Source organism: Euleptes europaea, chromosome 1 (assembly GCF_029931775.1).
Source record: "Euleptes europaea isolate rEulEur1 chromosome 1, rEulEur1.hap1, whole genome shotgun sequence".
In the NCBI taxonomy this organism is placed as follows: domain Eukaryota; kingdom Metazoa; phylum Chordata; class Lepidosauria; order Squamata; family Sphaerodactylidae; genus Euleptes; species Euleptes europaea.
In genome coordinates, this window is record NC_079312.1 from 134,185,184 (window position 1) to 134,211,032 (window position 25,849).

Genomic DNA, 25,849 nt, shown 5'->3' on the forward strand with positions numbered 1-25,849 from the left:
TATATATATATATATATATTTCCTTTCAATACTGTTATTCAAATATCATATACACTATATACAATAAGTCTAGGTTAGTAATCTTAACCATAAGAACACAAAAATATAGGTACAATGTCCTTTTTTCAGTCTTTTTTAGCTGTATAAAGTATCTTGTCGTTCAAGAGGTAGGATGGTCAATTCTCCATTCATACAGAAGTCCGGTAGTCTTTCTGTTTCGGCTTAACAAGAGCCTTCCTCAGCGACCACTAAACAAAAATAACAGCAATACATACAACACAATTTGTCATATATATATAACAGGAATCAAAATGTAGGAACCAGCAGAAACAAGAAAATTATACTCACACGCGAGCTGTTAGTAACTGGCTTTCACGTTGGCAATGTAGCCCTGAATGTGTAAAGTATTTAAAGGTTCTAGTCACATGATGCAAGAGAGTCATGTGATCAGAGTATTTAAAGTCATAGAACCCTTTACTGTGAAAAATATTTCTAATTATAAATAACTTGCTAAGTCTAGCGATGAATTAAGTCCTTTAGGATGTAAGGAGTCAAACATGTGTATGTATTTTGACTCCTGACGTCTAAGTACCAGTTCAATGTCAGTTTTCTCATGCTTGTTTGTGTTAGTGTAACACCATAATACAAAAAAGGAAAGTTCCTCATCCGTATGATTTTTTTCTAAAAAAATGTGAAGTTAAAGGAGCTTCCAGGACGATTCCTGACCCTGGATCTATGCTCACTGATCCGATATTTTATGGGTCTTTGGGTCTGTCCAATATACCAAAGAGGACATGCGCATCTGACCACATAGATCACGACACCTGATCATAGATCAGGGCATAGATCCAGGGTCAGGAATCGTATATTTAATTGTATTCTACAACAGTTGCTGGTTTGGTTTGCTTAATCTCCAGGTGCTAGCTGGAGATCTCTTGCTATTACAACTGATCTCCGCCGACAGAGATCAGTTCACCTGGAGAAAATGGCTGCTTTGGCAATTGGACTCTATGGCATTGAAGTCCCTCCCCTCCCCAAACCTCACCCACCTCAGGCTCTGCCCCAAAAACCTCCCGCCGGAGGTGAAGAGGGACCTGGCAACCCTACCACAATTCTTCACAGGCCCCTATGTTGCTTTTGTATGAGAAGGAGCATATTAGTTCGGTGGTGGTACATGAAACTACACACACATTTCAAATCTAGCATCCCTTCAATTCCCCCAACTTACTAAAGACCACGATTCATCGAGTCTTGGACTTTGAGAAACCAATATTCAAACTCATCCAGCTCCAGATCTTGCTCAGATGCTTCACTGCTCATTGTACTGAAGCTATTATTTCGTCAACCTATTTACAACCATTTCCTTTGTGATGGTGGACCAGAGCAGTGTCCTGCAACATGGGTTTATAGAACTACACTGATCTCTCTTCCTTCCTTTTTTTCTAGTGCCATTTTTTTACAGTATAGAATGGTCATCAGGAAAATAATTTAGCTGCACATGCATTAGGCCTTGATAGACGAGGGACAGAAAAATTGCTCTGTTCTGCAGTACAAAGAACCAAGAGCATTGCACTGGGACACAGGGCCGGTTTAAGACATACTGAGGGCCTAAAACATGGCAAGTTCAAGAGGCCCCATACACTTAACCAAAATGGCAATGTTTAGTGCTTGTGTATGTGTGTGTATTGTAAGAGCCCCGTGGTGCAGAGTGTTAAGCTGCAGTACTGCAGTCAAAAGTTCTGCTCACGACCTGAGTTCGATCCCAACAGAAGTTGGTTTCAGGTAGCCGGCTCAAGGTTGACTCAGCCTTCCATCCTTCCGAGGTCGGTCAAATGAGTACCCAGCTTGCTGGGGGTAAAGGGAAGATGACTGGGGAAGGCACTGGCAAATCACTCCATATACAAAGTCTGCCTAGAAAACGTCAGGATGTGACGTCACCCATGGGTCAGGAATGACCCAGTGCTTGCACAGGGGACCTTTACCTTACCTATGTGCATGTATTAGTATTTAGAGACCTTTCATAATCAGAGGCTTTAAACCAGGAGTCCCCAATATGGTGCCTGCTGACACCTTTTGTGGCATCCATCAAGTGTATTTGGAAATGGGCAGGTCCGGGAAGGGGTTTTGCCCAGCAAGGATTCTGACTATGCAGATTTTTAAAAATGTTGCATTAGCTGCAGGTGCCACCACAGCACACGGGTCTGTACTGTGTTACTGAAGTAAAGCTATCGTGATCATCCTGTGGCTGGCTCAGCCTCCTCAGGCAGCCATTTTGTTGCTGCACTCACCATGCTGTGCCAGAATTCCAAATTTGCCCTCAGGCTCAAATAGGTTGGGGACCCCTGCGCTAAACTATATCTTGACTATCATGTGCTTATATCTGGCTGTGAATTGTTGTATTCCAAGATCCACGTCAAGCTATAGGGAAGCTATTTGAAGAAGGGGGCTTTTCACTGATTCATCAGACCAGAAATGTAAGAGAGCAGTAATACACTATAAGATGCATTCTAGCATAGGTTCTCATGAGTCAGTGCTCACTCTGTTAAATGCATAAATGGTGTAGTGGGATCTGACTCTCAAAAGCTTATGTTGAAATTTCTCTTTGGGGGGGGGGGTCTTTAAGGTGCCATTGGACCCATTTTAGTTTTCTGCTAATGACTAACATAGCTGCCCATCTCTAAAACCGCAGTGTTCAAAAAATTCTGTTGAGTGTAGGCTTGGCTGTGCAAACCCTTATCATGTGCCAGGGCTGACACAGTTATGGATCCAAAATATGAATAATAGATGGCTTATCAACACGATGCAGTCTTGAAATGACCAAGATTGTCCAAAGTTGAGCAGTAGGGTAAAGGAGCATCTTAATACTCTGGACAGGAGTCTAGGTGTGTAATGGCTAAGAGAATGAGCACTGGAATAAATAAGTCCCTGCTTCAGGTGTCTTTGATCGTGAACGTATTAGGCAGCCTAAGGCCAGCTGCTTTCCCACAGCCTCAGCCCTCCCACTACCATATGTCATTTGCAATTCTGGTTGACAGGATTGTTGGAAGGGTTACAACAAAAAAATGATCTGCTGGTGGGAAGTGCTTTGAACTCTTGGAAGTGACTTTTAAGGCCAGCAGCTTGGAAGGGCCAGTATCTCTGCTTTCTTGAGATTTCACTATCTGTTAGCGCAAGCTGTCACTGCCTCTAAACTGCAGTCCTGCTAGGATAAAGGTCATCACTTGAATCTCTGCTGGTTAGTTAGTTTGTCATCAAAATATTTCAGTTATCGAACTGTTTGTAGTAAACACTCTTTTTTTCTGCCCAGGAATCACAGTTTACTTGTTCCTCTTGCTACAGGGCCAGTTGATCTCAGCACCTCTTCCTCTCAACATTTTGGTCCTGGATTCAAGTTATACATTATTTTCTCCACCACCCATTTGTCAAGTATGGGCTGCTGTATTTACTGTGTTTTTTGGTGGGTTTAGTGGTCTTTTCCACCTAGATATAGGGGCTGGGCATCAAATTGCTTGTGGATCAGCTGGTACCAATCAGTTTGTGGTCTGAGGCTTTTAACCCATGTTGCAACAAACAGGTTCAAGATTACCAGGATGTCTGAATTCTCAGAGTTGTCAGCTAATGAAGATATAGCGTTGGATCCTCTAACTTTCGTCAGCTCAATTGGATCCTATGACTAAGTTTTCCTTCAAGGGAAAAGACTTCCTCTAACAGGGAATTACTTTTTCTGATGGAGAAAGGCTTCATGTGATGAAGGAAAGTCTTCCTTTATTGAAGGAAGTCTTGCTCTTGTGGAAGAAAACTTGATGGAAGGGAGTCAAGCCTAAGTCCCATATTACCAATTAAGTCCCACTAAACTGAAGGGGATTTGCCTCCTAGAGTTTAGGATCAGGCTACAATAATCATTGAGAGAACCAAAACACACAGACTGCTCCTGCTTAAGACTTCTAATGAATATGCCCAACAGTTAAATTAATGAAACTGGTTTTAGAATAGCTTGGAACTCTGAAAGAAGAAGGTGGCAGAAGTGTCTTCTGCTTTACATGCATATCATGCATGTTCATATCAGCACTGATGATATACTTATTTCATAGTGATAACTAGTCCACAAGTGGAGAGCAAGGAAGTGAAAATATCTATATCAACCATTGACATAGATTGAGAGGAAGAATCTCTAGCAGAGATGAGTCAATCCAACTGACTTTTGCTTTGAGGTTCTAGACCTTCCTCAAGGTCATAGGTTAAATCCCATGATCCACATTTACAATGTTGGCTTCCCCATCTCATTCCCTCCTTCTGGAACCTGCATACACAACAACCAAGTGCAGGACAAAAAGGCTGGGGGACCACATGGAATATGGCACGGGGTCTTGCATAGGAGAGGGGAAACTGGAAAAATCCCTTCCCCTCCCATTATGTGAGAGAAAAAGGCACTTCTGCTTGTGCATAAGGGCAATTTTGTCCCGTATCAACACTCACTAGTCAGGCTCCAGAAAGAAAACTTGTTCTGTGAGCCCAAGGAGGCTGAGGGCTTGCAACTTCTTGAATAACAGCTTGGCATGCCGCGTGGCAACAAGCAGATATTGGAACGAGATGTCCAAAGAGGAAAGCAAAGTCACCAAATAGTCAACTGGGCAAACACAAGCTCCTTACAGGAGCCCGAGGCGCTCTTGAGCCCACTTAGTATGTCTGTGAACATTTCCCCTATTTATGAAAGTATAAGAGAGCATTTAAAATGTCTGCCACTGGGCTCCCCAGATTGAAGCTCAATTTTTTAAAAAGAATTTGGCTAGAAGAAAAGAACCAAGATGAGAAATCTGGGATGTTATCCAGCACCAGTTTAACTTTTAGCCTTGGTGGAGTTATATAGGAACACCTTAGCCATGATGGTACATATTTCTTTGTAAATATTTTCCCATTTGCTATACAAATGCCATTTATGTCATTGTGTCATTCCCATCATTCTATATAAATCTGATAAACTCTGTTCCTGTTTCCTTATTCCTATTCTCTTTTGCTGGATTAGGGTCAATAATTTAAAAGACAGCATTGAGTTTGCTAATATATTGTGAATAGAATCTTGGTTTTAATGTGGGAGGTAGGTAGTTGTGAATTTCCTGCATTGTGCCGGGAGTTGGACTAGATGACCCTGGTGGTCCCTTCCAACTCTATGATTCTGTGACATATTTCACAAAACTAGAACTCCAAAACAAGGGGCATTTTCCACGCCTACCACGCTTCCTTAGGCTAAAACTCCCAGGTCATTTTCCAGACTATAATATAGAGCAGCTGTGCACTTGGCTAAAATGATTATCCCATTTATTCTCAAAACAACCAAGCAAAATGGATGAAGAAGATGAAAAAGAAGAAGAGTTGGTTTCTATATGCCGACTTTCTCTACCACTTACGAGAGACTCAAATCGGCTTACAATCACCTTCTTTTCCCTTCCCCATAACAGACACCCTGTGATGTAGGTGGGGCTGAGAGAGCTTTAAGAGAACTGTGACTAGCCCAAGTTCACACAGCTGGCTTCATGTGGAGGAGTGGGGAAACCAATCCAGTTCACCAGATTAGAGTCCACCGCTCCTAACCACTACATCAGTACAGTTCTCATTTTATATACACAGAACTGTCACCCACCTGGGAGCCAGGACTGGCTCTTAAGAACAAGTAAAAATAGGGTAATCTAAGGACCATTGACAAGTATCATAGCCATGGATGCCATATGTATCCATCAAGGTCAAACTGTTGCCCTTGAATGCTTTCAAACCAATACTACCTTTATTCCCCCCCAATCACACCTTGCTGCTGTGCGCAGGGTGGCTTAAGAATCCCAAAAAGGACAACATGATGCATTCTTGCTGCAGAAAGGCCAGGTCTCTTGTAGTGTGGGGCGGGGGGAGGTCAGATGGCCCACTGCAGATCTCTCCTTTTTTTTTTTTTAAGGCTTGAGCCATTCTGAAATATACTCATGAGGTGCACTCAAGAAAGTTTTTAGACATGCCTACGGTGCATTGAAATCAACAGACGAAACCTAGCTATATGTTTTCATAACATCTAGAAGCACATTAAAATACCCTTCTTTCAAAGAAAAAAAGATACTCTAGTAGAAAACAATAGTCTCCAGTTTGCAGTGACCTATGTTGACTTACCTGTGAAACAAAAAGAATGCTACCCCCCCACACACACACTCCTTCGTGTCCCTTCTGTTCTTCCCCTTTGGCATACGGATGTGCAATTGTTTATTGGCACTCACCTGTGACAACCAGCGTTCGACAGGAAGAGGTTTCTCTTGGCCGAAATCAAGCCAGACTGGAAATTTGATGCAGATTTATAGCCCCGCCTTTCTCTTCTGCTCGCCGTAACCTTTAAGAATATTTGCTTGGCTTTGATGTTTTCTTGGCCCTGCTTCTGCCAAAAGGCAACTGTTGCTGTCTCAGACAATGACACAACTCTGTTCATTTATGCCCACATTTGCGAATATAATCTTTTCTCCCCCTTGCCGGTGTCTCCTTTATTCTTGATTGGCCAGGAACCCTCTAGCAAAGCAGTTGAGCCCATCCTTAGAATGAAAGGTTCTGCAGGTAGCAGACTCTGCTTGTGGCAGCAGGTTATAGAAAAATAGAACTTAGCTAAATTTTTGTGTAACACTGAAACCACATCATAAAGAGAACGTCTACTGCAATTGTTTTTGCTCTGTTTTCAGTTTCAGATCTCCATCATCAGTGCAGCTTGGCTGCTGACCTTCCCAGCAGTCAGTTCTAAAGGAGAAAACAGGCCCTGTACCCCTAACATAAAGATGAAGAGATTGGGGCAAGTGCAGTTGGCCATGGAGGGGTACCAACAGCAGCACCAACTGAAAGTGTTGTAAGAACATTCTCTCCTATGGTTTTTGTTTGGCACCTTTTGGAAAAAAGCTAAATAAAAGAGCGAAGAAGGACTGGAATACAAACCTAGAATTGTGCAAACATTACACACACTCATATTTAAGTTATCTGAATGCAGCCAATTCCTCTCACCCTCCCATCCCAGGTAATGTATTTAGGCCCCTTCATTTGGCTTTATTAGGGCCCAGCACTTCTCTTGATTCAGAAAGATTGTTCTTAAACAGCTGTTTTGCTCAATCCTGTTGAGCCATGGAAGGGAGCACAGAATAACTGAGTCCATGGTCAACGACACATTACAGTGACTTCCATATTTATTTCAAACAACTTATTTTCACCTTTGGCAAATACAGCCTCTGGAAGTAGGAGAATGGGAGGGGGGCAGTGAAATGTTCTCTGTTTTCCCTTAACCCCCATTTTCTCACAGGGAAAAGCCAGCTGCTTTTAAGCCCCTGCTGCAGAAAGCTTAGAGGTACTGTGTGTCCCCCCCCCCCCAGTAGGGCTAAGAGCAGCTCAGTAATGGCTTTTACTGGTGAGAAAATGGCAGGGACGTTATGGCTTAAAGCTTCCCCCCACACACAGACACCATTTTAATCTTTTTGAGAAAGCAGTCCCAGAGGCAGTATTTTGGAAAACAAACCCATCTCTTAAAATAACCACAGATGAAAATGTAATGTGTAGTTGGGCCACATTTTATGGACACATTTGCAAAGTGATAGACTGAATCTGAGTCACACAGTCTGGCAAACTGGCCAGGGTACCTTGAGTTCACAAATGAGGTGAAAGTTTGTATATCACAGTTGTGCATTTTGTGTTGAAATCTGCTAATACAAGTTTAATGCAAGGAAAACAAAATTTGTGACTTACCCAAGTGACTCAGATTAGAAATGGTGGCCCAGGTGCTTTTGTATTGCCAGGTCTCTAAGACACACAAGGTTGCCAACTGCCTGGAGACATGTCCTGTCCCTTTAACAGTGGGATGTGATTTACCTCCATGCCATGGAAAGCTTCAATTGCTGATTTCCACACATTAAACCTCTATTAAAGGCACAAGACATTTTTCTCCAGGCATGCTGGTGACCCTAAAGACATGAAGCTCAAATTTCCAAGCCAGTGCCAACCAACAAGTTAACACCAGCTCCAATACTGTTAATATTGAAAGGCAATTGGCAGAGGTAGCCACATATGAAAAATCAAGGAATGACAAAAGGATCGCCTGCTATTCTACAGCCCTGCTGCTCCTGCACCTTTAACACCAACAGGTGATGCACTGCCTATTACCTCTATGCTAGGAAAAGTTTTCCCTACTGAAGTTCCACCATTCAAATGCTGTTAAAGGAACAGGAGCAAAACCAAAGGTAGATGGCGAACCTGGAAAAACAGTGTTGCACTTACCTGTAACTGTTGTTAGTCGAGTGGTCTTCTGTGCAGGCACACATGGGTACTGCGCTTGTGCAGGCCAGCCACAAAGACGACTAGTCAGCTCCATACGTGACCAAGCCTAACGGCTTCCCCCCTAATTGTCACATGATAGGAGGGGCAGGGAGCACTCTTTCCTCAGTTCTCCAATCGCCGCCAGTCAATACATTCATTATGACCGTTGATAATTTTAAGACATTTGTCAGAGGGGGGTAATTATTAAAAAAACACAGCTTATATTTTGGATATTAAAAGGTTGATAATGAACCACCCCCCAACATTCTAACCTTCTGTCATAGGTGTTGTGCAAACATTTGTACCGGAAATGCATTTGGACAGATCATCCACTATTTTCCTTTGGGAAGAAGAGAGGAAATACCAGGAAAGAGAGCCAGAAACCAAGAAGGAATGCTCTTGGCATCTAGTTCTATTTACATCACACAACTGGGGAGGGGTGTAATGGGGAGAAGATCCCACACCCATATGAGGCAATGCCACATGTCGTAGAAACCCAACATAAGCATCGTGGGTTGATTTGTACGATACATGAAAAACATGTTTATCCTTTAAGCACATGGCAGCCTGGCTGCTAAGTTTGGGCATGGCTAGGCAATTGAGAGGCAACGGTTACATGTTCACTTATTTCTTTGAATGTATGTGCTATACATTGGCTTTGAGCTATTTAGATAAAGCAGCCTATGCATTTCATCAAGCCAAACTGCTTGCCCAAAGCAAGCTCTGAGGGTTTGCAGTTCTTTACCCATCTACACACAGTACACACAAGTTAACACACAGTACTGCATGCCATCCAAGGAACTGAATTATGCCTGTCTGCCTGATCCCTGTGAGAAACTTTCCCACCCAATAAGGGTGTGGGCAGAAGGGGTTCCCTGCACTGGTCTTGTGACATGTGTCAGCTGCCATGGGAGGAAAAGTGACCGATCTCATCTCTAAGACCTTCCATGAGCCGTTTCTGCATGTGTGAAAAAGCACACTGAGGACTCTTGATCACTGCTCGCATGCTAATTTCAACATCAGAACACTTTCCTTGTGAAAAGCTATTTAAGAAATCAAAACTCAACCTCCCTTTTAGCAGAGTGAACACGTACAAATTAAGGCTGTGTCCACAATGGGACTGCATGATGCATCACAACATTGCCACATGAACACTTACAAAATTGCCTCCTGGTTGCAAGAACTGATCAAATGACATGATTTCACATTGGGGTGTGTGTGAAAGAGTGGTGAAACTGAGCAGGCCTCAGGTTGGTTGGTCCCTGGATTAGAAGACCATCTACAAATCCCAGTCAACTGCTCTGAGCTTATTAAAAGAAGAGTGAAATCAAACGTGCCACTCAAGTTCTCACTGCCTATCCAGATGACACCAGCTTCACCTCTAAGTGACCCTGCTGTTCTCAATCCATTCTATGTTCTAGATGAGATCCAACAAGGCCTACCATTGACCATCTGATCTGCCACATCCATTGCATAGACAGTACACGGGAAATGAATGTTGGTCTTATATGGTTTTGATGTGGCCCAATGTAGCTACCGGCTTTTTGGGGTCTACACATTAAGAATTGAATTATATAAGCTGTTTGCTAGACATACTGCATGACACTCCTGGGGGGGGGGGTGTCACTAAACTCCAACTACTACTCAGAAAAGTTCTGTGGCAAACATTATGCACTAAAAGTACCGCTGCTTTCCTCACTATTTGAAGAATGGATGAGCCCCATCCGTTTAGCCTAAGGCTAGATCAGCCGCTCACTAAATCTGCTGCACCTGATCAAGCTGCCAGTTACTTGCATAGATTTTCAGAGCAAGATCTAGCTGGCAGGAAATGGCTTTCCTCAAAACACCCACAGATGCTCTGCCAAAAAGCCTAATGCTTCAGCTGCTTCTGTTTTCAGGGTAGTGGTTAGAGAAGAGTAGAGAGGAAGAAGAGCGGCGGGGGGAGGGGAGTCCAACAGAAGCAATGGGCTTGGCAAGAGCAAGAAACAAGTTGCAATTAAGTTGTTTTTTAATATAGTGGTGATAATGCAAACTGCAAGCCACCAATGATTAAAGTTATTAAATATAATTAAGGTTACTAGAGAAACAGGAAGATTCATCTCATAACCACTGACATGTTTGTGATACAGGAAGTGTGGCTCAGTGCCTGAGCATTTGTATAGTTTTTACTGGTCTGATTGACTGCACCAATAAATATTATTATTTAGTGCCTGAGCTATGAGGACCCAGGCTGTAACAACTGGGCAGGCTTACTTAGAAAGAAGTAAGCCCCACTGAACTCAATGGCGCTTACTTCAGAGTAAACGCATACACAGTTGGTCTCCAAGTTGCGGTGTATTATTTCTTGGTAAGTTGTTGTTCTTTGATCCGACACAAAAGATTTTTAAAAGCACAACCACGTTGCAACGGTCCCAGACTCGTTCGTTTGTTACCCAGAACACTTTTGGCTTAATGCCATAAGGCAGTACAGTCTGCTTAAACCCACAGTATACGTTCTCCTCACACCTTGTTTTGTTGGGGGGTAAGGGCAGTTGAAAGGAGCCCCGTGGCACAGAGTGGTAAGCTGCTGTACCGCAGTCAAACGTTCTGCTCAAGACCTGAGTTTGATCCTGATGGAAATTGGTTTCAGGTAGCCTGCTGAAGGTCGACTCAGCCTTCCATCCTTCTGAGGTCAGTAAAATGAGTACCCAGCTTGCTGGAGATAAAGTGTAGACAACTGGGGAAGGCAAACCACCCCGTAAACATAATCTGCCTAGTAAGCATTGGGATGTGACGTCACGCCATGGTGCTTGCACAGGGGACTACCTTTACCTTTAAGGGCAGTTGACAAAAATCCTCTTTGCTTACTGAAGGGGAAGAGACTGCATGTTTTTAAAACAAAACTTGGGGGGCGGGGGACCCTACATTCTGCTAGAGATTCAAAAGCTGAACCAATCTTTTTCCTGCCATTAACAAAGGCATCAATGTACAGATTCATGTGGATGAGGGCAGGGACAGCATTTTCATTCAAAGAATAAAATTTCTCAAACTTGTTCTTTCTAAAAAGCTTTACAGTTTTTCATGGGAAGAAACTAAACTGTAACCTAAAATGCAAAGACACATTTATTGCAGCAGCCCCAATGCAACATTGTATTTCCAACAGTATAATTGGTTCATATTTGGTAAGAAGTCTGATAGAAGAAGAAACCAGATTTTAAAAGGAAGAGTTAACATAAGTTTATTTGGGGGAAAATATAGCTATCAGGGCTGGGGTTTTTTTGGGAGGTGGGGAAAGAGATGTGATGCATTCCATAAACCAGACTAAGCCACTGATTGCATCTGTATTGCCATCCTGTTGATTTTAGATTCTATCCTCCAACATCTGTATTCTTTATAATAGATGCTGACTTCGCACAGCTTTAACTCCACTATAGTTCAATTCTGTGACATCACTTCAGCTCTCAGTTCCTTCTTCAAAAAGGTTCTGGCAAGAGTAAAAACATGCAGCCCAATCCTATGTCAGTTTATGAAGAACCAAGTACATGAGTTCAGTGAGGCTTACTCTGAAATAAGTGTGCTAGGATTCGGCTGTTATTAAACTATCTGTGTTTTTGACTAAATAAAAGGGGAAATTTGCACACGTAGCAGAGAAAGCCCGCCAAAACCATCTAGTAACTCAAGATACAAGAACAATGAACTAGAATCTTGAAAGGACCAGCAATTCCCACTTCTGAGCAGAACTATAAACTATAACTACACTCCAAGTGTCCATGGATTCGTCATTCATTCAACGGTACCGAGGCCTCAGAAGGTGCCTTTTTCCTTATAGCACAAGGATGGGCAACATTAGTCCAGTGGCTGCAAAACTTCACCAGGACAGCCTGAGCACAGTTCCGATTTGTATGTATTTTGTGTGTATCCATCACTTTTTAAAGCTCAGAGCAACAGCCGTGGGGCACCTGGGACCTCACAACCCAAACACCGATTCTACTCAAGACATTTCCCAGCAGAGCCAGCATAGTTTCTAAGGGACATCCTTTATTTCTAGGAATATCACAGCTTCTTAGAATTCACAGTGCCACAAAACAGTACGGTCAATTGACATCCATGGCTACAGCTCTACAGTGTTTTCCTTTGGGAATACTGACCTGGCAGCGACCTCACTTCCTGGTAGTTTCCTCAGCAAGTAGACACAGACCACTGACTTTGCAACATTCTCTACCACACTTCAGAGTAGGATTCCTTAAGTCATGCCTCTCCTCTTTAAAACAAAGGATTTAAAGATTGGATGTGGAATCTAGCGATTGGGTGCTGAAGCCTCTGTAAAATTTATTTTCCATTCTGTTACATATGAAACAATTCGGTGACCAAGCTTGTGAAGTGGTTGGAGGAATAAGAGATGCCTGGATTTGAATCCTGCCTCAGCCATGAAACACAGTGGATGACCTTTGGCTGGTCATTTTGGCTTAGCCTAACTTACTTCCCATGGCTACTGGGAGAATGGCACAGAAGGGGAGAATACATACTGCCCTGACCTCCTTGGAGGAAGGACTAAAAATATAAATAAATAAAGTGTGGAATCGCCTACTCCACTCCATTTAAGTATTAGAAACTGCAGTGCTTCCTTTTGGGGGGGGGACCTTAGAGATGATCGAGCTCTCAGCACCAGAGAAGAATGACATTGAAATAACCCTACTAATGAAGACAGGAGAGTCAGAACAACAACATGCTTAGACCACACGGCACAACAGCAGGATCCAAGAGACACCAAAGTTGCAACAAAGGCACTCAAAACTTCCTGTTGTTTTTGGAAAGGTTTATAGTCCTTTGCAATGATTGCATGACACACTTTTCCTTCCTCAGCGATACAACCCTCAAAAGACCAACAGGTGGGCCGTCAGCCCCCACCACTTTACAGCAGGTCTTCATAACCCAGACCTAGGCTAGCTGCAGAACATCAAATGCACTTTTAACATCTCCATTTAATATTTACATTCAAGCAATTAATAATAATGGAAGCTTATAGTTTAGACACTTCTAGTAGCAGCAGTTTCTATAATAGCTTGTTTAGCTTTAGATAATGATTTTTTTTTTTTGCACATTGAAAAAAACATGTGTTGACAGTATCAAAAAATATATACCAGAGGAAGGGACGGTCCTGCAGTTTTGTGAAAAGAAAGGGCAAGGAAAACAAAACCACAAGTAGCTTTTTTTTCAAAAAAGGAAGAACAGAAAATATTCGATATAGTTTATATATATATAATATATGTATTTTATATAATTATATATATATATAATATGGCGATCTAGGAAACTCCATAAATCTAGGATTTATTTTTTATATTTCATTATATAAATACCTACAAATAAATATATTAGCATGGCCCGCCCAGGGAGGCCCGCTTTCAGCTCAAACAATACATTTTCAGCAACACCACATACAAACGGGAGCAAGAACCACTTGACAAGTTAGCACTGTTAAAATATAATACTATGTAACTCTCCCGTGTGTTAACTGGGAAGCCACCACCGTCACCACCCCCCAATGCCCAAGAACACCCCCCCAGGGCAGAGATGGCACCGCAGGAACCAACCAGTCGAGAAGGCCACACTGTAGCGTAGCCGAAACTCTGTGCCCACCTGCTCTTCTTCCGGGTCAGGAGGCGTCTGATCTCACTAGGACCAGCCCTATACACCGTACCATATAGTTACTCTGCGCAGAACAATACCTTAGAAGAGGGGTCATGTGCCAGGCTGCCAAGGGAGAGTGCCAAGCGCCTGTGCCAGAGCCTCCTCACACTGTTACATATTCTTTGAAGGTCACAGTCAGGCAGTTTGCTGTCACATCTGTAATTATTATATTCCCAAAGAAAGGTTTGAACTCGGGCACGGGCTCCTCGTCTTCTTCCTCTGCCTCAGCCTCAAACTGTTCCACCTGCTTCTGAGGCTCTGGCACAGGCTTGTCTGCTGGGGGCAACACGGTTTCTGGCTTCACCTGCACCAGGCCGGTCTCACTGTCCCCCCGAGCCTTGACACACCGCAAGTCTATGGGCTCGTCTAAGTCCGAGTCCAGCAGGATGACCTCTGGCTGGGAGGCAGGCAAGGCAGGGGGTTCGGGTCTCTCAGGGACAGAAGGGCTTAAGCAGGTGGGAGTACTGATGCTCCGGGAAGTGAGGCGTTTCTTTCCAGTCTCCTTGTCCCCGTGGGGCTCCGAAAGGCAGCGTTTCCGGGATCCACTGCAGCTGGAGGAGAGGTTCACTCCCATCGTGGCAGGGCTGTGCTCTTGCTGACTAGATTCCAAGGACCACGGGACTACGTTTGGCTTGGTGGTAAGCTGTAGGGGCTGTGGCTCAGCAACAGGAGGTTCTTTGCCTGGTGAAGCAGTCATTTGGGGACTGTTTCCACCCTCGGTAGGGACCTGGCTTGCCTTAGTCCCAGATTTCCCCTTGGGATCACAGGTCAGCCATCTCTCCTCCCCATGCTTTTTCCAGGACTCCTGCCTGTCCTCGGTCCCTTTCTTAGTAATCCTGTCCTCAGCCACTCGCTTCTTGGGTGGCTCTCCGGACTTGATCTTCACGGCCTGCATGCCATTCTCCATGTACTTGCTCATGACAATCACAATACGGCCATTCTTGTTCTTATTCTTGACAATCTTCATTTTGCCCCCAATGCCATTGCTGGCCCCGCCATCCCGGGGTGGTGGAAGCGGCGGCCCTGTGCCGCTAGACAGGTTCTTCTCTGCCCCGTTCTTTCCTTCTGTACTGCTCAGGTTCTTCACTGGGTTCAGCAAGCTTTTGGCTGCACCGTGGGACCACTTGTCTGAATGAGACATCAAGGAGCTTTTGCTGTGATCAAAGCAGGCTTGCCCTTGCTGTAGCTCCTTTCCGCCTGGCTGGTAATGAGGCTCGTACATCTTGGGATCGGGCTGGTAGTGGTGGTGCTTCTTGCTATTCAGCTGGTAGTAGTACTTCCCTTTGCTGTGTGACTGATGCTTTATGGAGCTGTCTTTGCCATTGGGCTGGTACTGGTGGTGCTTCTTGCTGTTCAGCTCATACTGATGCTGCTGGCTTTTCCCAGAACTGCTGAGGTCCAGCTTAGACCTGTTCTCCATAGCAGGGTCCTGAAGGCCATTGAGGACATTAGAGCGGCGTGCGAAGGAGGGCAACTACAAAGGGAGAGGGGAAAGGAAAGGCATCCATTAAGGACCAGCAAGAGGGGAAAAAGGTTGGTATCTCTTATTGGGACTATTAAAAAAAATGGAACCACATGCTATAAAACCCCCAAAATTTTATGTCATGCAGGGATGCTCTGAATGCCAAGTCCTTGCCTAATCTCTCCCCTAAGCGACTAAGCTATACATGAATACATTAAGTGGCCTTATACATAGTCAGACCATTGGTCTATCAAGGTCAGCATTGTCTACTCTCGCTGACAGCATCTCAGCTCCCCAGGATCAGAGGTCTTTCACATCATCTACTACCTGATGCTTTTAACTGGAGATGCTGGGGATTGAATCTGGGACTTTTGTCATGCAAAGCAGATGCTCTGCCTCTGAGCTATGGGCCCTCACACACTGGCTGAAATTAAAGGAGATGACAAATCCTTTCACTCTACTCAAATTTTGAACACACACAAAACTGGAAGAATTTAAAAAAAGAAATACATGGGGACAACTAAAGAAGCAAGCCATTTATTTAATTGGTTTAAAATATTCATATTCCAGTTTTCTCCCCATCAATGAGATTCCGACCAGTGCACGCATAGCTAATCTGCAACCAAAAATGCTAAAAAAAACATTGTTTGTCTCTGGTTACCTACTTCTTGACAAGCCACAAGCATCATAGATTGTTAATCTCCACAACAGAGCCAAGAACTGGTAGCCAGAGGAAGAGATGATGAATTAAAGTCAGCTATCTTATGCTCCTGTAAAGCATCCAAGAAGCCGTCTCCTTTGGATAAAGTGGTTTGAATCATGGAAATCCAAGGTGCCATCCCCATCCCCTGTGCAGTTATCAAAGTAAACTGCACGTTTTTTCTGTGTTGGCAAGAAGCCCTAGGAAGCCACAGCTGGTTGGTTGCAGGAGAGAAGGTGGGCGGGGCTTCCTCTGGCATTCAGAATTAACAATGGATTTGTGTATGCGGTGTACACATTCTCTCCCCGAGCATGATGAAACCAAGATGAAACTCTCCTCCCCAGGGAAAGGCACTTAACAAGGAAGGGGATACTTATAAATTAACTCACATGCACAAAACACCACCAATAATACAGCTTTTGTTATCAGCCTGTTCAGCAGTTACTGTTTATTGTTTCAGCTTCATTAAACGAAAGGAACAACAGAAGGACTGAGAAGATTCACCTGAACAACCAGAGGCTTCGGCTTTGGTCCTCGCTTGCGGTATCCCATCAGTTGCTCCTGCCTTTCCCTGAAGAAATATGAACATTTTTTTAAAAAAAATCAATATTGATATAATTAGGAAGCCTTCTGTTTCAACAGCACACTAGAGATTGGGGCAGGGGAGAGAGATGGCCTTCATCATTCTAGTTCAGGATGAACATATGGTCGAGAGGCTGTAGTTACAGAGGAGGAGTAAGCCCACTGAAAGTAGCGGGAACCACTTCTCAGCAACCATGCCAAGGATCAGGCTGCACAACTACTAGAAGAGGGGGAGAGACCTGCAGCATTAAAGGCAAAAGAAGAAAAAACATGAGGCTGCAGGAAATCATGCAAGTCAGCAAGTATCATTTCCCTACACCTCTGCCAGACTTATTCATATATAGCAGCCTGAAATCCATGGATACTCAACTGCAATCACGAACATTCTCACACCACCACCAAAAGCAACTCTGGACCTCCCATGCTTTACGTGCATGAATGTTAAGACAAGATAGAGGAGCATGGCTTTTGAACTAAGTGTACATACCAGTGAGTATAAACATAGCAATAGCAGACACATGACCCCCCCCCACACACACAGATGTTTTCAGCATTGTACATGAAAGTGCCCTCTGCAAGAAATCATCAAGATCCCTATGAAGATCTAAAAGTTCATAGTCAAATTGGAAGAAAAAAAGTACTTCAAGTTCCTGGGAATTAAGAGTTTTTCTAGCTGCAAAGCAGTAGCTTTTCAGACCATCTGGTGTTTCTAACTTTTGCAACAGCACAAGACATTAAAATGCTCAGTGCAAGCTACCCTGAAACCTATTACTTCAGACTGGTTTGAGAAAATTCAGTTTCACTTTGATGCGCAAACTGACAAGGACTGAATATTTACCCATTGTACCCCACACAAGCTGTTCCAGTTACTTGGAAGTAAAACCTATCAAGTTCAACAGGACACACTTCCTAATATGCCCTCTAAAACTTCACTGGTCATGTTTCCATGCTTAGGGTCTCTCTGTGAAGCGTCTGCCCTAAAATCAGTGGGAGGGATGCACTTTCAGGTAAGAAACTGGGATACAAATAACCTGGGCTAAACTGTCATGCTAGCACTCAACCTCACACTCCCCTCGAGGCATTCCTTCTAAGCCAGGGCTTTCCCACTTCTCTCCAAAGGGCTACTAGGAGTACAGAATCAAACAACTGCAAACAAAGGAGTCAACTGGCAGGACAGAAACAAACAGTCGCCCCGAGACCTTGAGAAATAGCCAGCAAACACATTTGGTGTGTGCCAGCCTATCTGAGATCCCAGAGAACCCTGGGCATGCTCCTCCCCACCCTACACACCCCATGCTGGAGTGTTTTGGTAACCAGCAGCAGCAGGCAGGCCATACAGTACAAGGGAGGTGGGAGCCACAAGGCCTGAAGGAAAGCAGGAGCAGCACTGGATGCTAATCACCTCATTAGGATTCACAGAAGGGGAGCCTCGCCTCCCCTCCCCTCCCCAGCCACTTCAAAGGCCGTTCACCCAAGACAAGGGGAGACCGGCTTGCACAGCAGCCCAGGAATGACGTTCTGGATCTCATCCAAGGTGCCCGGCCAGGCGCAGTTTCCCTCCTGGAGAGCTGGCCAGATGTGCCCTGCCACGGCATTCTGATTCAAGCCCTCAGAGGTCTCTGGAAGGGTCCTCCTCTCCTCTACCCCCACCCACAGCATGAGGCACTTTGCAAGGCCAGAACCCAAGGGGCTGCAGTGGGATCGACAACGCAGCCGGTTGGGAAGAGGCCCCACCAGGATGCCAGCGTCAGGCCGGGCAGAGAGCATCTCTCCCACCTGGTCTCCCCACAGCCCGAGGTGCGCGGCCTGATTTGAGCCACGACGCTGCAGGCAGCAGGGCCGGGGGGGGGGGGGAAGCTGGGTTTGCAACGGCGAAGGCTGGCGGCAGCCACCTTGCAACGCAGCAGGCCGCTGGGCGCCGGAGAGGAAGTCCCTGCGCTGCAGCGGCGAAGGGGTTAAAGCGGAGTTCCGCACGGCGGCGGGCCGGCTGCGCCAGCCTCCCCGCCGGGGCCGGGGGCTGCAGCGGCGCGGCCAAAGGGCTCCCGCCGGGCCGGCCGGGGCTGGGTCCGGGAGCCCCCGCCCCGCGCCAGGCTCTCACCGGTTTTGGAAGGCGATCAGCAGCCGGGGGTCCAGGATGTTCTCCTCCGGTTCCCACGTGTTGTACCTTGCAAAAGAAAAGAAGGGGGCATTGCTCGCTTGCAGGGGTTGTCCCCCCCCCGCCGCCCCGCCACACACACGCGCACGCACGCACACACGTGCACCGAGCTGTTCCGAGAGCCTTCCGCCCCTGAACGGACGGGGGGCCGTCGGAGCCCGAGCAGGGCGAGCAGAGGCGCCCGGCCGCTTTGGCGCGGGGAGGATTCCGGAGGAATGCCAGGCTCGCCGCGGGGGGAGGGCGGCAGGGTCGCCCCCCCACCCCATCGGGGAGCCGGACCCCCCCTCCTCCGCGTCCAGCCCGCCCCGCCTCCCTCCCCCTCGCCGCCAGGGCTCTGTCATCCCGCCCCCCCCTGCCCCCCCGCCACCAGCGCACGCCCGGCCCCTTCGAGCCCGCCGGAGGACGGAGGGGCCGTCGGGGGGACCCCCACGGCCGCCTCCCCGCCTGCAGGGCAGCCGGCCGGGTGACAGCGCCGCCCCGGCCCCGCTCTCTTCGTGCCAGACCCGGGCGGGCGGGGCGGGGGGGGCGGGGGGGGGCGATGGGCCCTCGGCTTCCCTCCCCCTCCCGCGCTGCTCTCTGGGTTGCTGCTGGCTTCTGCAACATGGAGCCCGCTTTCCGAGGGGAAGGAGCCATTTTCTGCAGCGGCGGCACATCCGCGCCCCGCCGCCCGGCCTCCCCCCCTCCCCCCCCGCCGCCACCTCCCCCTTCGCCGCCTATTCCGCAGCCCCCTCCCCAAGTCAGGCGCCCGCCCCAACCATCAAGGGAGCCGCGGCGCTGCCGGAGCCAGCAGCGAGAGGGTCGGCGGGGGGGAGCGAGCGGAGTTGCAGACCAGCTGGGGGGGGCTCCCTCCCTCCCCCCCCCTCCGCCCCTGCCCCCTTCCCCGGGACTTACTTGGAGGACCACCCTCTCCATTTGACGAGGTACTCCACTCGGCCCTGCGAAAGAGACGAGATGGGGGGAAGAAAGCGTCCGTCTCCAGGCAGATCTGCCTGCCCCCCCCTGCCCCCGCCAGCAGCCCCCCCTCTCCTGCCCCCCTCACCTTCCGGATGCGCTTCTTCTCGATGCTCTCCACGGCGAAGACGTGCTCGCCCACGGCAGGCAGCTCCATGGTGGGGGGTGGCTGGGTGGGGGTCCGGGGGGGCTCCGTCGCCTGTCAGGCAGTCCGCGCTGCCCGCCCTCGCCTCGCCTCGCCAGCCGACTGCGCTCCAGCCCCCTGCAGCAGCGCAGCTCATGCAAATCCTGCCCGGGACGTCAGCGGGGGCGGGGCCTGTCCGCCTGTCAACGAGAGGATTGGCTGAGCTCGGGCGGGGGCGGGGAACGGGGGAGGGGGGCAGGTTGGGGGGGGCGGGGGAGCTTGGACGACGGAGACGGCTTGGCCCCCCTTGCAGGCGGTAGAGGGGGGTGGGGTGGGGGCAATGGCCGGCCGGCCCCGCTGCTCCGCCGGCGACCCTCTGCGAGGGGTGGGCAGCGCCCCGCCCAAAGGGCCGCCCTCCGGGACGGCAACGCCGCGCCCGATGCCGACACGGGCCGGGCAGGTTCGAGCCCGGCCCGCGGCCCTCCCTCCCGCCCACCCCCCCAGCCCAGGAGCCCGAGTTGGCCATCGCGGGTCGCGGCCCGGCGTCTCCCCAAGAAGGGGCGGTGGGGTGGGCTGGCAAAGAAGAGGACGCGGACAGACCTCGTCTCCTATGGCAATGGATGCGCGGCCCGGGACCTCCCCAAACCCGGAGGAGGGGTTGGGATCCAAAGGGAGGCGGCGGCCGGAGGGGGGCCGGCGGGGTCGAGGTTGGGAGGAAGGGGGAAAGGTCCGGTGGGGCGTGGGAAGAAGAAGCAGCCCGTTTCTGCTCTGCGAATGCCTGGAAGCTGGCGGGATTTGCACTTGGATCCCCTTTTGCAAAGTCCGCCCCGAGATCCTCGAAAATTATTGCTGCTAAATTGTCACGAAACCGACTCAGGCTTTTCTTTTCGCAGGGCTTCCCTGCTGTGTGTGCGCGCGTGTGTGTTTTTGCGGGGGGTGGGGGTTCTGCCCCTGCAGTTAATCCTATACCCATAACGCCAGAAGCTGAAAAGGATGGGGCAATGGGAAGCCGGAGCTACTCTGGGTGGCATCCGCTATGGCAGTCGAGTGGCAGGGGAGAGCAAGATGGAGAACGGCGCTGATGCCAGCCTGGCGGGGGCAAGCGCCTGAAGAGCCTCGACCCTCCGGGCGACATGTAATCCAAGTCGTCTGGGGAGAAAGGGGAACGGAAGGCGACGAGCGCGACGAGCGCCCGAGACGGGCGGGGTGGAGACTGTGGATCCCGACTAGCGGTTGATCAGCGCAGGAATCGGGACCTCCCGGGAAAGGAAACGGAGCTCAGGGGAGACCGGGGGGCAGGGAGCTGCTGCCGCCCCTTCCAGTGTGCAAGGTAGCCCAAGCAACGACGCCAGAGGAGATGATCCCCGTGGCAAGGGCAGCTGACGCCTTTGCCCTGGGGGGGAAGCAAGTGGCGGGCGGAGAAGGGAAAGTCCTGCGGGAGCGGGACACAGCCTCGTTATTCCGGGGCAATCCGAGCCAAACCATCGGGAAGAGGCTGGACAGTTCCCTGCTCTCCGTGGGGAGCACAACTGAATGACACCTCTGGGGATTTCTAGTGGGTTCTGTGTGAAGGGAACCTCCGGCCTGGAGAAGACAAGGGGCAGCTGTGCCCAGCCACACACACCCCATGGCCTGGCTGGTACCTCGCAGCATCTTTGCTTAGGCAAGAACCTGCTCCTCAACCGGATGGTCCATTTGAGCGCTAACGGTCAGGGCTGGAAGGACTCTTCGACGCCCATTCGGAGTCGGAGCAGCGCTCATTTGGGAGCCGTCTTTCCGGAGTGGGATCGGAAAGGGCCAAGTGAAGCAAGGGTGGGATGCTGAGTCATTGGTCCACGCATTACAGTTCTAGGCACCCAGTGCGGAGACGGACCTACGCGGATTTGCCAAAGGGATCCTCCTTACCTCGTAGTAGTAACCAATTGCGGGAGATTTTGCTGAAATCTCGAGCGCGGATGACGCGCTGGCACTAAAGTGATGGGCGGGGGTGGGGGTAGCCAAGGAGGTGCAGCTTCTCGCGATCCTAAATCTGCATTGGCAAAAGGAATCCTCTAGAAAGGCGGCTGCTCTTCAGAGGCGTTTGGATAGAGGGCGAGGGCGCATTTTCTGCAAAAAGAGATCTTACCGGCATTCAGCACCGTGGAAAGGCTACTGAGCCTAGATCGTTCTTCGTTATTTGTCATCAACACCCTTTGGTTCAAAGGAAGGCGGGCCTTTAGAACTGTGGTTTATAACCCTAATTTTCTCTCCCTCCCCCGCCTTCTGAATGAGGCTACCTTGGGTTTTAGAAGCAGCCTGATCTTTGCCCAGCTGCCCAGAAGCGCGCCGCCTACCGACGTTTGCTGGAAATTAATGCGGCTGGCTTCAAACCAAGAAACCTTCAACCTGGCCGGGGCGGGGGGCAGCTGGGGGGGGGGGAGCGGGGGCGGCTGGCCGGCAGCAGGGCTGGTGCCCTAAACCAACAAATGAACGTTTAGATCCCTGAGAATGCAACCCCCGGCCTACTCGAACCAGTGCGCTTCACTGGTCCAAACCTACTCGGGATGGGGGTTTGGTCCATGTGAGTGAACAGCGCTCCGATTATCTGGACGGGTTGCCCGGGTCGCATAGACCAAATTACCCCCGTGTGTTCGACTTTAATCCGAAACAACCAACATTTCTTGCTTCGGTGAGCATAAATATGGCAGATTAAAATTGACCCTTCCCCGTTCAAGAAACCAACCATCTTAACACTCTTTAAGCCTCTTGACTGTGGCGACTACATGGGTGTGTGTGTGGGGGGGGAGGGGGGTTGGAAGTAAATAATCCGGATTAGGTGCTCTTTAATATGCATACGTGGCATCGCCTGTGTTGCGTCGCTATCGGATCTGCTCTTGGGAGAAGAACACGAAGCGGGGCCCTTTCGGAGGGAGTTTGGGGCCGTTTAGAGCCCTCGGCTCCCCGCTGCCCTTCCTTTGCCCTCGCCCCAGTTGCCTTCTCGCCGCCGGGCGGCGTTGGAATCGGATCCGCCCCGGGCAAGCGACGGGAGGCGGCCGCGCCCCGAGGGAGTCTCCCTCCTGCTCGGGGCGGGAGGCCCGGTGGGCGCGGGCTTCCCGCCCTCCCCATCGCGTCCCAAAGGTGCGTGGGAGGCAGGGAGAGCCGCGCTCCGGGCGCCCACCCCCGTCATCCGGAGCGGGGTCGCCACGTGGAGAGGCAGGGAGGGCTGGGCGCTTTTCGGAGCCGGCTGGCAGGGAGGAGGCCCGAGCGCTGCGGGGACCGGGAAAGTCACGGCGCCTTCCGTGCCGCTCCGAGAGGGGCAGACGCCAGCTCCGGCCCCGGGGGTCTCTGAGCCAACATGGGCCATTTCTGCCCGGGAGGATTTGGATCTGCCGCTCTCGAGATGCACGTTTCCCCCAGCCAGATTCTCCAAACTCTGCACGGGGGCTTATTGTTGAGTTCTGCGGATTCGGATGGGGAAAATGCGCATCTAGAGAGGGGCAAACCCAAGGCAAAACCTCCCGTGGGTAAAGGGCCTGGGACACGGACTGCCCAACGGGGAAGGCACTTGGCCGGCGTCCCTTCCAGCTTTCTTCCACTGGCATACACGACGTCTCCTAATCCAAAACGTGCCTCTTCCCGGCAACCCCCCCACCCCCACCCCCACCCCTCTCACTGGGAAACCCCCTTCTTCCCTCCTAGCCGCATCAGCCTGCCTGTCCTGGGGCGGGGCGGGCTCCGTAACCAAGCGGCTAATTAGCATTTAGGGAAACAAAAGACCAGGAGAGGCAGCCGCGTTCCGACAGATCGCCGCCCCAGGTGAAGGGGGCAACCCTGCGCTCAAGCAAGCGGCCTGGGGGGATGAGCATTGCCAACAGCTGTTCGACCCCCAGCCCCCCATTTACCTACTTATGTCCAGGTCAGCAAATAGTAGCCTGGCCCGATGTCCTTAAAAGGGCATCGTGACGTCACAAAGGGACGGACACACACATACCCACACACCCTCGCCGACCGTTCGACGGGGACCGGAAAGCTCCATTCATTTCATTCGAATTACTCCGGGGTAAGCAGTCCGAGGCATCTTTCCGAGCTGTGACCCGGGAGTAGGGAACATTCGCTTTTTACCGGTTCCTACGCCGCGTTGAGTCGCTTTGCAAGGCGATAATCCCCGTGGCATCTTCCCGAATGCGAGTCCCACTGATTTCAGTGGCTCTTACTTCCAAGTACCCCGCAGAGTATTGCAGGCGCCGGCTTCGATGGTCCCAGGCGAGCCAGAGACTTCGAGGGTCCCACAGATGCCTTCATCCGAAATCCTCCATAGGGGGACGTTATCAGGATAAGTGCTTTTAAGGCGCCTGGGCGAGCGATCCGCTTCTCTGGGCACCCCGTCGGCCGTCAGGCTCCACGACTGATTTCGGAATCACTACTCCGCTGAAATCAACGGGCTTACTTTGGAGGAAGTGACACCGGACGAGCGGGAACTTGAAATCGGAATGAGGCTGGGTATTCAGCTGGAATGAAAAATTAGAGTTTCGACGATTGGTTTATATGTTCCGTTTTCTTACGGGAGGGGAGAGGGGAAAGCCCGCCAGCCCTCCAGGTGGGAGCTGCGGTCTGCGACCGCTTGGCCCCCGTGCAGTCCCACCGAACTTCTTTGGGACCAGTCCTTGGTGGGCTGCAGGCTGGGATGACCAGCTGCCCTCCCAGACGGCGAGCGGGCGGAGCGTCCGGTGCCTTAACGGCACCGGACGCTCCGCCCGCTCGCCGTCTGGGAGGGCAGCTGGTCATCCCAGCCTGCAGCCCACCAAGGACTGGTCCCAAAGAAGCCCTACCCCGCGCAAACTCCAGGAGAGAAGTCGGGAGCTGCTGGCCAACGAGCCTCCGGTCCATTCCAACCGCGGGACTGCGCCTCGCCCTCCGAAATCTCCCCCTGCGCTCCCTGCTGGGGTTCAGGAGCGATCCCGGGCTGCCGGCTCTCGGAGCTGGGCCTGGGATGACCGCCTCCAAAATGCCTTCAAGAGGCCAAGGATAGGGGAAACCCCCCCCGCCATCCCCCGCGGTGTCGCTCGGAACGGAGCCTCCCTCCGGAGCGCAAAGGGTTCCGCGATCCCCTGGGCGGCAGCCCGCGGGGCGCGATCCAGCGGAAGGGCTGCCAATCGATGCCCTGGCCGATCCCGTCTGGAAGCCGCGCCTGGCCCGGGAACAACGAGGCCTCTCCCCGGGAGGCGGGAGGGAACCGCCCGACGGCACAGCGGAAAGCGGCTCCCCCATGGCCCTGGGGCTGCAATATCAAGGGGGCCCCGGGTCCGGCTGCATGTCTGAAAGGACCAGAGCCAAGCGAGCCCCGAGGACAGCTTTACGCCGGGCGTCTCCTCCAAGGGGACGCGATTCCGTGAAGGGGATTCGCGCACATCCTCGCAGCCATGGTGCCAGGAGGGATTCAGGCCCGAAACTTCCCCAGCAAAGGTTCAGAAGCCCCAAATGGATTCTCTTTCGGGCAATGCCGACACTTATTTGGAAGGTCACCCAAGTCTCCAAAAGAGGTCATCTCCCCAGGAGATACCATTACTGATCCCCTACAATCTGTGTGGGGGAAACAAAAGGGATTGCCTTTCCCCTTTGCTTATTGCCGAAATGCTTTGCAAATGCTCAAATCCACCTTCCTGCCCCAAATTCTCCCTGATCTGGGAACACCTCTCTTTGCTTTAGCTGTAGGTCATAGCTTTGAATTCTCAAGGCTATTCAAACAGTGGTATTTTCAGGTATCCCAGAATCACTTCAAGTCCGTAGCTTCCGCTGTGCTCTGGCCTGGGGGTTACATTAGATGTCTGAAAGCATTTGTGAATACAGAGCAGTTATTGAATTGGCCTTAGGCAACCTTTCAGCTTATCCAGAGCAAATCCAGTAGTTCTG

General features: G+C 50.0%; 2 protein-coding genes across 2 annotated transcripts in view; one reads left to right on the forward strand and one right to left on the reverse strand.

The window, feature by feature from the left end:
- LOC130490731 (chromobox protein homolog 2-like) overlaps positions 1 to 25,849 on the forward strand; it is a 122,406-nt gene that overhangs the window by 80,840 nt on the left and 15,717 nt on the right. The window lies entirely within an intron of this gene.
- CBX4 (chromobox 4) lies at positions 13,959 to 19,993 on the reverse strand. Its single transcript, XM_056864532.1, has 5 exons — positions 19,925 to 19,993; positions 19,777 to 19,820; positions 18,829 to 18,894; positions 16,653 to 16,719; positions 13,959 to 15,460 (listed from the first exon to the last, which is right to left on the reverse strand). The coding sequence occupies exons 1-5, from the start codon at positions 19,991 to 19,993 to the stop codon at positions 14,090 to 14,092; spliced, it is 1,617 nt and encodes a 538-aa protein (XP_056720510.1). The 3' UTR covers positions 13,959 to 14,089.